A 14,415-nucleotide genomic window follows, 5' to 3' on the forward strand; every position below is an offset into this window, starting at 1 on the left:
AAACTCAGCCCTTAGATGTCCAGTATATCAGAGGTATATCGCATCAGTGCTATACACTGGGCATGTAAAAGAACCAAGGGGTCTATTCAATAAGAGCTACTGGGACTGGTTTCTGGATTCATTGTATACAATGGTAGAAAGGGATAGTAAATGAAAAATAAGTAAGGATATGTGAATTATGTTCATCAAAAACTTCACCAATTCAGCATAAATGTTTTTTAATACTTTGAAATAGCAAATATTACTAGAGCATGTGAAAATAAACAGTCGGCAGGTAGAGTTATGACGATTAAATTGAAGGATATAGGAATATACTGGTCTCGCAGAGCCACCTGTGTCATAGGGTTCAAGTATATCAATTTTTGAAGTAAGCCAGCCAATGGTACATTCATGCGGTCTGACCTGAGGCTCTATAGTGGTGTCAAAGGCTTGTCAGTGTTGATTCCAGCAATAAAGCAATGTTATTCTTATCTTGTAGGAGATACATCCAGAATGAACCTCTTCCAGTCTGTGAACAGTGCAATGGATGTAGCTCTTGGTGAGGACCCATCAGCAGGTGTGTATATGTCAAATTTTAATACTCCACATTTGTAACCTTTATGGCATTTTTCATTGGCTTTAGAATAAGACATTCATATAGTTTTATATAAACAGCTGCTGTCAATTTATGCAGATTCTCATTTTTTTCCTCTAAAAAGGAAGTTTGCTGTATTATGTTATAAAGATTCTTGATACAGGTTATATGGCTGTATATATTGTATGGCTGTGTTTGCAATATAATACTTTATAATATATGAAAACAACTGTTTATATAGTGCCAGATGACCTGTCAAAAATCTTAATGCCTAATAATATATAAAGTTACGTAACAATGACCTAACTGATATTGAAATTCTTTCAAGACATTTTCTCATGTTAAAATTAATTGCAAATTTTTTATTGTCTTCTTATTCCTGATGCAATGTCAACATAATTTATGTTCAGTTTCTTAAAGTGCTATTTTTCTCTTTTTTTTTTTTTTTTTTTTTTTTTTTGGTGAAATGTAAATCCCAATAGTATTTACTGGAATTTAGGTTTATTTTTGACAGAAATACTTTTAAAAATTGTAAAATTCTGCAATATAGTGATGATATTTGTAACTTTTTAAGCAGTGACCAGTTGAAAATAAGCCTTTCATGGTTATCCATTTATTTAATACTGTATATATATTGTCACCTTACTGCAGAAACAGCTTATATCATTTTTTTTTTCAGAAATGTCATCTTTTAAATTTACAGTGTGATATTTGTAATTAGTATGAATGGTATAGTCATAGAAATGTTCGTGAAATTTAAGATACATGAAATGATTTAAATGTGCCATTTAAGTACTTAATGTGAGGAAATAATAGAGGGGTTTTAGTAAGGAAATAATGCAGAGAGGGGCACCTGAGGTCTTCCTCCACCAGTAAAGCTGGAAAGTTGCCATATGACCTCTTAAGAGTTGACCTCTACAGAGTTGACCTCTACATGTGACCTCTACAGAGTTGGTATGATCATACTGATGTAAAACCCTAATTAAAACACACAAAAAGTTGTTTTATAGAGACACTTAATTACAGCTATGTGTTTTTTGTTCATATTCTTAAATAATTAACATGTACAATGTACATGGTTAAATGTTTTTTTAGCTTAGTTTGAATGTTTATTAACTTATTAAAATACAGAATATTCATCAATTCCAATAAAATGGCCACTCACTATTGTCAGCATCTATATTTCAGTAATATTTGGCGAGGATGTTGCTTTTGGCGGAGTTTTCCGGTGCAGTATTGGTCTGAAGGATAAATATGGTAGGAAATTTTATATACTTTTTTAATAGTTTATGTTGTGAGCTCGTCTATACTGTTTGCTATTTAGTCAATAACGTACACAAAAAGAACTGTATTTTAAAATTTTCATTGAAAATGATCAATGATTTTGATAATCAAGCCTTCAGCTTTTCTAAATATGTTATTTTTAGATACATCATTTCACATTATTGTCAAATCAATAGAATTAAAGTGGAAAGTGAAATTTGCCATTGATAAAATATATAAACATTAAGGAATCCCTCGATACCTCTAATCTAACCTTTAATCACTGTTAAAAGGTGTGACATTGATATAATGCACTATTCCAAGATAAAATATTGAAATACTTAGTATGAAACAACACAGAATTGTTTAACCACATACAAAAAAGGCTGAAGGCTGCTTTAAGATAATTGGTAAGGATTAGTTGAAAACAAAACACTCCTAAAATTTCATAACCTAAATATCTCATTTTAAGGTTACTTTTAAGTAAACCTTGAACATTGAAATATATTACATTAAGTAATTGACTTCAAACCACTTACCCTTACCCATGTGGGTTCGAATCCTGCCAGTGACATGTGAGGAAACTATTCAGTTGTTTGTGCCTGAAATAATGCAAGTAGGTGCACCTGAGGTTGTCCTCCACCAGTAAAGCTGACCATTACAGTGTATGTGTGACAACAAAAAACCCAACAAAAGACAAAAAGTTAAGCTGTTGATGTACAAACAGAGATAATATTTTGGAAGCATAATCATTTATAAAATATAGACATCATAGTAATTGCATGCACGAAATATGGTGGTGAGTTTAACAGACCCAGGAGGTATAGAAGTACTAAAAGTGAAATGTTAAGCACCTAAATTGACTTGGATACATATTTTAAACCCATTAAACCATCCCTTAGTGTCCATTAACACCACTCATCCCAACATGTTCTTTTTCAGAATTTATTAACACCAAATTATTATCTGTGAAGTCAAAAGGTTATAGTGAGATTTTTTTGTTGTTTTTTCCTTTTTTTTTTTTTTTAAGAAATACATGAACCTCCACAAGTTGAGATTTTACTAAATGAGAGGGGTATTTCTTTTTAGCTTGTTCTTAGTTTAAAATTGTGATGGAGTTTTATTACAATTTTTAACAAATATTAACTGTTTTTGTTGCTTCTAAATGTGCAGCAATTTACCCTGCTCCAAGGGCTCTACCGCCATTTCCTCAAAAGTGAAAGTGAAAAAAGCACAGGGTTTTCATCTCCTTGGAAGAACTGAGATTTAAGGTGCCATTAGAAATTTGAATACATTACTAAGAGTTTAATACTTTCTACACACATATGATTAAAAGAAAAATCAAACAAAATCATAGAATTATTTAAACCAAACCATAATTTTTTATGTCCTATTATAAGTTTTCAAACATTGAAATTTAAACATTCTAAATTAAAATTTTATTTACACGAAACTTGCTTATCTTGACAAGGTGCAGTTTGTCACCTTAGTGCAGTAACAGGTTAACGCCTTATATAATTTAATAGGAGTTAACCCATTACTGGACCTAGGTGACAAGTTGTTAGACAAGGGGCATAATTCTGTAACCTAATTTTTTGGAGGTATTCCAATTTTTGTCAGAAGTGGTTATTTAAACAGGCGAGCATTAAAACCCCATGCTATGTGGTTTGTTTCAAATAAATGATACATGTAAATGATGTTATATGGATATTTGTATAATTAATTATTGAAATATGACTGAACTCTTAAGAGCAAATTTTATTTTGAAAATTTTAGTGTTATAAAGTACATGTAACCAAATTTTCCCTTGTTTGTTTTTTAGGTGCTGATCGTGTATTTAACACTCCTCTAAGTGAACAGGGCATTGTTGCCTTCGGTATTGGACTAGCAGTTGCTGGGGCGACTGCGGTTGCTGAAATCCAGTTTGCTGACTACATTTTTCCAGCGTTTGATCAGATTACAAACGAGGCTGCGAAATTCCGATATCGCACAGGAAACTTGTTTGACTGTGGTAAATTGACAATAAGGACGCCATGTGGGGCAGTTGGCCATGGTGCGTTATACCACTCTCAAAGTCCAGAAGCATTCTTTTCTCATATAGCAGGTGTCAAGGTATATGTTTAATCATTTTATGAATATAAATTATATTTCCCACATTTTACGATAATGTGGCATATTTTTACGATCAAGCATGTGAACATGATTAACCTTTCCAAGAGTTAAATTTCCTGGATTGTAGGTCTATAAGGTAATATGGTTTAATAGTTTTTAGCTCACATGTCACAAAGTGACAGGGTGAGCTTTTGTGATCGCTTTTCGTCCAGCGTCCGTCCGTAAACTTTTACTTTGAATGACATCTCCTCATAAACCACTAAGCCAATTTCATCCAAACTTCACAGGAATGTTCCTTTGGTGGTCACCTTTAAAAATTGTTCAAAGAATTTAATTTCATGCATAACTCTGGTTGCCATGGCAACCGAAAGAAAAAACTTTAAATATCTTCTTTTAAAAAACCCAAAGAGCTAGAGCTTAGATATTTGGCATGAAACATCTTCTAGTAAGTGTCTACCAAGTTTGTTCAAATAAAAGCCCTGGGGTCAAAATTGGCCCCGCCCCAGGGGGTCATTGATTTTCCCTATATGCATATAGTAAAAACTTAAAAAAATCTTCTTTTAAAGAACTCAAAGAGCTAGAGCTAAGATATTTAGCATGAAACATGTTCTATTGGGTGTCTACCAAGTTTGTTCAAATAAAAGCCCAGGGGTCAAAATTGGCCCCGCCCCAGGGGGTCATTGATTTTCCTTATATGTGTATAGCAAAAACTTAAAAAATCTTCTTTGAAGAAACCCAAATAGCTAGAGTTTAGATATTAAGCATGAAACATCTTCTAGTAAGTGTCTACAAAGTTTGTTCAGATAAAAGCCGTTGGGTCAAAATTGGCCCTGCCCCGGAGGTCATTGATTTTCCTTATACGTGTATAGCAAAAACTTAAAAATCTTCTTTGAAAAAACCCAAATAGCTAGAGTTTAGATATTAAGCATGAAACATCTTCTAGTAAGTGTCTACAAAGTTTGTTCAAATTAAAGCCCTGGGGTCAAAACTGGCCCCGCCCCAGGGGTGTCATTGTTTTTAAACTATATGTGTATAGTAAACTTTAAAAATCTTCTTTTAAAAAACCCAATGAGCTAGAGCTTAGATGTTTAGCATGACAAATCTTCTTATGAGTGTCTACCAAGTTTGTTCAAATAAAAGCCCTTGGGTTAAAATTGGCCCTGTCGGGTGGGGGGGGGGGAATCATTATTTTTCATTATATTTGTGTAGTAAAAATTTAACATCATGAAACATCTTCTAATGGGTGTCTTCCAAGTTTGTTAAAATAAAAGCCCTGGGGTTTAAACTCAGGGCCATCATGGCCCTCTTGTTGTTTGTTTTTATTTTATCTTTGACTTGTTATTCAATGTTATTTTGTGTTCCTAAATGTTTTTTTTGGGGGGGGGGGGGGGGGGAATTTTAGATTTTTATTTTTAGCTCGACTATTCGAAGAATATGAGAGCTATTGTAGTCGCCCCGGCGTCGGCGTCGGCGTCTGCGTTGGTTTAAGTTTTTTGTAAAGTCAAATATCTCAATCATTACTTGAGATATTCAATTGAAACTTACAATACTTATTTATAGTAACAAGGTACATCAGATTGACAAGTTGGATAACTCTGCCTACAATATTGACAGAATTATGCCCCTTTTTAACTTAGAAATTTTGGTTAAAGTTTTTTGTAAAGTCAAATATCTCAATTATTGCTTGAGATATTCAATTGAAACTTACAATACTTATTCATAGTAACAAGGTACATCAGATTAACAAGTTGGATAACTCTGCCTACAATATTGACAGAATTATGCCCCTTTTTAACTTAGAAATTTTGGTTAAAGTTTTTTGAAAAGTCAAATATCTCAATTATTGCTTGAGATATTCAATTGAAACTTACAATACTTATTCATAGTAACAAGGTACATCAGATTGACAAGTTGGATAACTCTGCCTACAATATTGACAGAATTATGCCCCTTTTTAACTTAGAAATTTTGGTTAAAGTTTTTTGTAAAGTCAAATATCTCAATTATTGCTTGAGATATTCAATTGAAACTTACAATACTTATTCATAGTAACAAGGTACATCAGATTGACAAGTTGGATAACTCTGCCTACAATATTGACAGAATTATGCCCCTTTTTAACTTAGAAATTTTGGTTAAAGTTTTTTGTAAAGTCAAATATCTCAATTATTGCTTGAGATATTCAATTGAAACTTACAATACTTATTTATAGTAACAAGGTACATCAGATTGACAAGTTAGATAACTCTGCCTACAATATTGACAGAATTATGCCCCTTTGGAACTTAGAAATTTTGGTTAAAGTTTTTTTGTAAAGTCAAATATCTCAATTATTGCTTGAGATATTCAATTGAAATTTAAAATACTTTTTTATAGTAACAATGTACATCAGTTGCAAAATTGCATAACTCTGCCTGCAATATTTGCAGAATTATTTGCCCCCTTTGAAACTTAGAAATTTTGGTTAAAGGTTAAAGGTCTTCAAAGATATTTACTTGAAACTCTCTCTAAGGCCTATAACATGAATTTATAAAAAAAAATTAGCCCTTTTGTGATCTTAAAAAATTTAACATTATCAAGGCTCTTTTACTATCAAACACTTAGAATAGTCGAGCGTGCTGTCCTACCGACAGCTCTTGTTAGATACCCAGATCTCATGTTGATACAAATTGTATCATTGATTTGTTCTTCTTTACACTAGTAATAAAGTATAAAGAAATGTAAATATCATTTTTGCTTGTCTATAGTATTGTTTATCCGTTTAAATTTGAGTCATATATTCGCTTTTTTATGCCACCGCAGCATCTGCGATGCGGTGGCATATAGCGATTCACCTGTGTGTGTGTGTGTGTGTGTGTGTGTTTGTTTGTGTGTGTGTGTGTGTTATATAGATTATATAGTGAACTTAAAAAATCTTCTTGTGAAAAACCACTAGTCCAATTTCAACCAAACTTGGCAGGATTGATCCATGGGTGAAGGGCTTCTAAAGTTGTTCAAAGAATTTCATTCCATGCAGAAATCTGGTTGCCATGGCAACCAAAAGGAATTATAAGAATAAATTTAAAAAATCTTCTTGTAAAGACCCAAAAGGCCTAGAGCTTAGATATTTTGCATAAGGCATTGTCTGGTAGACCTCTACCAAGATTGTTCAAATTATAACCCTGGGGTCAAAATCGGCCCCGCCCCAGGGGTCATTGATTTTCACTATATGTACATATAGTTAAAACTTAAAATACCTTCTTGTCTGAAGGTACTAGGCTTAGAGGTTTGATATTTGTTATGTGTTATTATCTATAGGTTCTCTACCAAAGTTGTTCAAATTTTGCCTCTAGTGTCAAAATCAGCCCCAGCCCAGGGGTCATAGGTTTTCCTTATATGTATATAGTAAAAACTTAAAAATCATCTTCTCTAAATTCACAAAGGCTAGAGGTTAGATATTTTGCATGAAACATTGTGTAGTGAACCTTTAGCAAGATTGTACAAATTATAGCCCTGGGGTCAAAATTGGCCCCGCCCCGGGGGTCATTGGTTTTCACTATGTACATATAGTAAAAAATTAAAAAAACTTCTTGTCTGAAGGTACAAGGCTTAGAGCTTTGATATTTGGTATATGATATCATCTATAGGTACTCTACCAAAGTTGTTCAAATTTTGCCTCTAGTGTCAAAACTAGCCCCGCCCCGGGGGTCATAGGTTTTCCTTACATGTATATAGTAAAAACTTTAAAAAATCTTCTCTAATTGACAAAGGCTAGAGGTTAGACATTTTGCATTAAACATTGTGTAGTGAACCTCTAGCAAGATTATTCAAATTAAAGCCCTGGCCAGTGTTCACTAAGAAATAAGTGATCCTGATTTTATTTTCACTTTTTTATGTTACTTAAAATTAATCGTGTTTTGCTGGAATTAAATGGTAAATATTCAAAATGTAAAAAATTGCTGATTTGCAAAGAAACAAAACTATTTTGGGATAAAATCAACAAATAACAAAACAAATGCAAAAATATTTGGATCAATTTTAGGATCAGAATCAATATTTGGATCAACTATAAAAAGCCCATATCTTGCAAAAATAGCAATAAATTTATTCTTAAAGTTCATAAACTTGCTATTGCAAGTCAATTTTTATCAAATTAATATAAGACATTTAATCTATAAGGATAAACAATGAAGAATATTTGAGTTTTTAAACTTGATCCTGATCTTGATCCTGATCCTTAAATCTTTGTGAGCACGGGGCCTGGGGTCAAAATTGGCCCTGCCCCTTGGGATCATTGATTTTCAGTCACTATGTCTTAAAGTAAAAAATTAAAAATCTTATTTCTGAAGGTACTTATCTGATAAAAACAGAGAGGTAAGTGATCTATGCATTATGGCAATCTGTATAGAAACAAAAAAAAATGTGTTCCTACATTACTATTTAGTGTTGTATTTATGCGGTGGCATGGCATTTTTTACAAATGCAATCTTGTTTTATATTATTTTTAGCTCACCTGGCACAAAGTGACTAGGTTAGCTTTTGTGATCTCTTTTTGTCGGCATTCATCCATCCGATGTTTGTCTGTAAACTTTTTCTTTTAAGGACATTTCCTCCTAAATCCCCCAGCCAATTTCATTCAAACATCACAGAAAATTAATGTTCCTTTGATGCTCACCTCTGAAATTTATTCATAGAATTTAAATCAAGTCTGAACTCTCAGGTTGCCATGGCAACCAAAAGAAAAAAAACTTTAAAAATCTTCTTTAAAAAAAACCCAAAGCACTAGAGCTTGGACATTTAACATATAACATCTTCTAGTGAGTATCCACCAAGTTTGTTTAAAAAGAAGCCCTAGGTCAAATTTGGGTCATTGATTTTCCTTACATGTTTATAGGAAAAATTTAAAAAATCTTCATTTAAAAAACCCAAAGAGCAAGAGCTTAGATATTTATCATGAAACATTTTTTTAGTGAGTGATAACCAAGTTTGTTCAAATAAAATACCTGGGGTCAAAATTTGCAGGCCCGAGGGTCATTGATTTTCTTCATATGCGTATAATAAAAACTTTAAAAATCTTCTTTTAATAAAGTTTACCCAAAAAGCTAGAGCTTAGATATTCAGCATGAAGCATGGAAGTTTCCTACCCAGAAAAGAAAAAATGATAGGCTATTGTCAAGTCACGTTGTTTTGCAATGCTAAAGTCACGTAGGCAATTAAGAGTGCAAATAAGTGGACTATATAAGGGTTGAATATTTATAGAAATTAATTGCTTTATCAATAACATTAACTTTGCAAAAACACTCAGTGACTGCTGGAACAGTCTTTATATAATGCCACTATCCATCCTTTCTGATATTTTGGTTATATTTTTTAAATCATCCCTTTATAGAAAGTTCTTTGACTCAGGTTACAATCATTATGATTAAAGTTCTTTGTAAAATATAGAAAACCTATGCTGTCCTCAGTTCTAGTTCTGATGATATTTTGAATTCTTCATTTACATTTTTATTATAATGTAAAATTCAGTGTGTTTTTTTATCCCACCTAAGCACAAAGTGCACAGATATGATCTTTCTGTGATGGCAGTGTGTCCATGGTACCTTAAGTGGTCTAATTAGCTAAAATTTGTTATGTTGTGGCATTCAGCTGTACTTGTTTTCAGTACAAGTTTTCATATCATCTAGTTTTTTTACTGACATCTTTTTTATGGTTTTGCTTCTAAACAACCTTGTTTCCTCAAAACAGAAGTAGAGTTGACATGTACTGTACATGTTCTAGTCCTATGAGAAATATACAGTTGCTGTGTAATATGCTGGGCTAGCAAATCATACATGTGATTTAACAGATTCAAAATTGTTGGATGCAGAAAACAGAGCCCCAGAAGTATTAAATATACAAATGTGACAATGAGTGGCATGATTCATTACCCTAACAAACAACTTCACAGTGGCCAGTGTTGATTTTATACTATAATCAGTGATTTTCCTGCTTATATAACAGACTCCGATAAAAGGCCTCTTCCCAATTGGGATTTTCTTTAAAATCATGCAGTTTTCCCAAAAATGTGAACTTAAACCTGTTTTTTTACTTCCCAAATTAGCAATTTTAGTGATAATTATTCCCAAAATCAAGTGGCTAAGGCCTCTTCCTAATTAAGTGAGAAAAATCACTGATAATAATCCAAACCGGTCTATTTTATAGAATTGGTCAACTTATAGAAAGTGGCAATTGGTCGAATTTTTTTTATGTCAAAAATTTGTAAAATTTGCTGAAAAATGAATGAAAGAAATAACATAAAATGTGGGTCAAAGTAGTTAAATACATGTATATATCAGATATGTCATTCTTTGCATATTGTGAAATAGAACTAATCCGAGAGTAGATCGAGTGACATTGAATCAGTACCGCTACAGACCACGGCTGTTACAAATTTAAGCCTTTTAGATGTTTTAAAGCGATATATAAAGTTTTGCAAGTACAATTTATGTAAATATACATGTAAATATCGTAAATGATCGTAAATGATCTATTAATCAGTTAATAAAAATTGCTGGTTACCTTTCCACTACATCCGCCTTTGTCCGCGGTCGTAAGTGTCTGTGAAAACTTGCCAGTGGCCACATCAGCAGTTTCACATTTGCTAATAAGCATATCACGCTCATCAGTTGTCCAATTAACTTTTCTTGCCTTGTCAGACATCGCTGAATTGTAGCACACGTCGTATTAAAAGTATGACATTAAAATGCGCGTTACCTCCTTTTTTGAAGAGTACGTGTTAGTGCGCAGGCGTAAGAATCGTACGCTTATGAAAATTGTAAGATTTTAGGTTGAACGTACGACCGCGTTGATAAGACAGTCTTACGATCGAGCGTACGACAATCGTAGATCAAAATCGTAAGCTAAGATTTCCAAAATCGTACGATCGTTGATAAGACTGGCCCCTGATGTTGACCACCTGCATGTTGTATCAAAAAAGCATATTTACACAATTTATCATAAGTCATCTTGAACTGCCTTAAGAAAACAGATTGAAACAGATAAAAAAAAAGACAGATTAAATTTATCAACTAGCAAATATAAGTCAGGTGATGTTAAAGGCATGGTTCATGTTGAAGAAATGTACCCAAGGCATTTCAGGGTAAAAAATAAACTTTGGACAAGGGAAAATAGCCTTTATTTGGCTGAGGATATATGGAAAAAAAAAAATCCTGCATGTTTATAATTAAGGTACTATAAATAAACGAAAAGCGTAATATTCATCTAAGGCATTTAGAAAACAATTTGTTTTATTGGGACCATTATTAAAGATAAGAAAAAAGCAATTTGTGCAATTTTTAACTTCCATTCCAGCTAAGTTTCACAAAGACCCAAGTCTATTAATAGCTTCTTCTATAGTTAAGTATGCATACAAATATTTATTTACATTTGAACTGTCAATTGGATTCACCCTTTTTGGTGCCCCTCTTATGATAAACTGTTAAAAAGAAATATAGTTGTACTACTTTTGAGAAATATAAACACAAATTACAGTGCTAAATCTCAAATAAATAAATTCATAACGCTACTTGCACTGAAGGTAGACAATATCTTTTAGCTTTTACTGAAAACAGTGTCAAACAGTACCTTGTTGTCCTTTGCAAAAAAATGATTGTTCATGCCACTTGGATCAGACTCTGCCCTACCAGGGAGTCTCTGAAAGTTCAATACCTAGAGCACAGATATCTGGCATGTAGCATCACCTTGTGTAGATCCACAAAAGTTACACAAATCATGCCACTCAAAGGATTGTTGATATAGACTTTTAAAGGAAAACGATTCCTAGCAGACGTCTACAAATGTTTTATAGATCATGTCATTGTGAACAGAAATGAGAAACCCATTTTCAACTAATTACATCTGTTTTGAAGGATGTATTGGTTTAAATATATTTATTTAAGCTTGATTGCGAAACAAGTTCTTGCAACTTATTTTAATCACTTTCGGGTCCACCTCCTGGAACCAACCATTTCTTGTGTCATATGAAGAAACATTGTCCTGACCCTATTAGGGCTTAAAACCAATGATCCACGAAGGGTATATTGACCTTCCTTAGCAATGGACATTAGGTTAGCAATTTAGGTCTTTTATGGCTCTCTTCTTATTACAATGCACATTTAACACAATTTGGACCATTACCCAAACAAGATGCCTAGTATGACTGTGTTTTTCTTTCTTCAAAGCTTCTTTTATTATTTACACAGGTTGTGATGCCCAGAGGTCCAATCCAGGCTAAAGGACTGTTACTAAGTTGTATAAAAGAAGAAGATCCATGTATATTTTTTGAACCAAAGATTTTATATAGAGCAGCTATAGAAGAAGTACCCACCGGTGATTACACAATACCATTAGGCAAAGCTGAAGTTGTAATTGAAGGTAAATTTGAATTTTACAGATTATATTTTTTATGTCAATATAGTCAAATCCAAGTGGGTTTGTGACCACCTCTCCCCCAGTATCCACACACGAGATCTAGGTAATCCTTAACAGTACTTTTATTGACATATGACATTCACTGTGAACAACTGTGAGTTGTCTCCCTTCAAACACTAAATACTGATAAGACAGCAGCTGCTGTTGTCACTCCTCTGTTTTCCCCTGGTATTTGATATTTGAAATTACAATAACAATTTTTAGCTCACCTGTCACAAAGTGACAGGGTGAGCTTTTGTGATCGCTTTTTGTCCTGCGTCCGTCGTCTGTCCGTCCGTCCGTCGTCCGTAAACTTTTACTTTAAATGACATCTCCTCATATAAACCACAAGGCCAATTTCATTCCAAACTTCACAGGAATGTTCCTTTGGTGGTCACCTTTAAAAATTGTTCAAAAGAATTTAATTCCATGCAGAACACTGGTTGCCATGGCAACCGAAAGAAAAAACTTTTAATATCTTCTTTTAAAAAACCATAAGAGCTAGAGCTTAGATATTTGGCATGAAACATTCTTCTAGTGAGTGTCTACCAAGTTTTGTTCAAATAAAAAGCCTGGGGTCAAAATTGGCCCCGCCCCGGGGGGTCATTGATTTTCCCTATATGCATATAGTAAAAACTTAAAAATTCTTCTTTTAAAGAACTCAAAGAGCTATGGCTAAGATATTGAGCATCAAACATGTTTCTAATAGGTGTCTACCAAGTTTGTTCAAAGAAAAGCCCTGGGGTCAAAATTGGCCCCGCCCCAGGGGGTCATTGATTTTCCCTATATGCATATAGTAAAAACTTTAAAAAATCTTCTTTTAAAGAACCAAAAGAGTTACAGCTAAGATATTTAGCATGAAACATGTTCTTATAAGTGTCTACCAAGTTTGTTCAAATAAAAGCCCTGGGGTCAAAATTGACCCCGCCCCGGGGTCATTGATTTTCCCTATATATGCATATAGTAAAAACTTAAAAAATCTTCTTTTAAAGAACTCAAAAGAGCTATGGTTAAGATATTTAGCATCAAACATGTTTCTAATAGGTGTCTACCAAGTTTGTTCAAATAAAAGGCCTAGGGGGTCAAAATTGGCCCGCCCCAGGGGTTCATAGATTTTCCTTATATGTGTTATAGCAAAAACTTAAAAAAATCTTTTTTGAAAAAACCCAAATAGCTAGAGTTAAGATATTAAGCATGAAACATCTTTTAGTGAGTGCTACCAAGTTTGTTCAAATAAAAGACCTTGGGTCAAAATTGGGCCCGCCCCGGGGTCATTGATTTTCCCTTATATGTGTATATGCAAAAACTTTAAAATCTTCTTTGAAAAAACCCAAATAGCTAGAGTTAGATATTAAGCTCATGAAATATATTCTAGTAAGTGTCTAACAAAGTTTTGTTCAAATAAAAACCCTGGGGTCATAACTTGGCCCGGCCCAGGGGTGTCATTGTTTTTAACTATATGTGTATAGTAAAAACTTTAAAAAAATCTTCTTTTTAAATAGCCCAATAAGCTAGAGCTTTAGATGTTTAGCATGAAACATCTTCTTATGGGTATCTACCAAGTTTGTGCAAATAAAAGCCCTTTGGTTAAATTGGCCCTGCAACGTTTGGGGGGGGGGGGGGCTTTATACAGGTGAGCGACCTCAGGGCCATCATGGGCCCTCTTGTTTCTTCAATTTGATGACCATTTTTTTTGGTAGAATATTTCATAAGGGGTATTTGGGAACAAAGTTTTTGTAAATTAACACATATTGTACTTTAACAGAATAAAATGTTTAGGAACAAAATATTATTCTGCTATTTTGATAGGGTTTTTGCTCTCAAACGATGATTTCATGTATATGCCATTTGCTTTGAAGGCAAAATTTGAAAACTACATGTACTACATGTATTTTTTTTCATACAAGCATTTTGGAAGATACAAGCATTTTGGAAGTATTCTTTTTTAAGCTCACCTGTCACAAAAGTGACAAATGGGGAGCTTTGTGATCAACTTTCTGGCGTTCCCGGTCGTAAACTTTTACTTTAAACAACATCTC

At 33.3% G+C, this 14,415-nt stretch overlaps 1 protein-coding gene across 1 annotated transcript; it reads left to right on the top strand.

Annotated features, from left to right (window-relative positions):
* Positions 1–478: 478 nt before the first annotated feature.
* On the top strand, positions 479–12,340 carry LOC132742996 (2-oxoisovalerate dehydrogenase subunit beta, mitochondrial-like; the record flags this gene model as incomplete). The annotated part of the gene is given in 4 exon segments (XM_060731536.1): positions 479–556; positions 1,763–1,831; positions 3,660–3,949; positions 12,169–12,340. Coding segments are annotated over 4 exon segments (595 nt in total), but the record flags the coding sequence as incomplete, so codon positions are not given.
* Positions 12,341–14,415: the final 2,075 nt, after the last annotated feature.

The sequence above is a fragment of the Ruditapes philippinarum genome, unplaced genomic scaffold, assembly GCF_026571515.1.
Source record: "Ruditapes philippinarum isolate M1 unplaced genomic scaffold, ASM2657151v2 ctg20065_1_1_1_1, whole genome shotgun sequence".
NCBI classification, from domain to species: domain Eukaryota; kingdom Metazoa; phylum Mollusca; class Bivalvia; order Venerida; family Veneridae; genus Ruditapes; species Ruditapes philippinarum.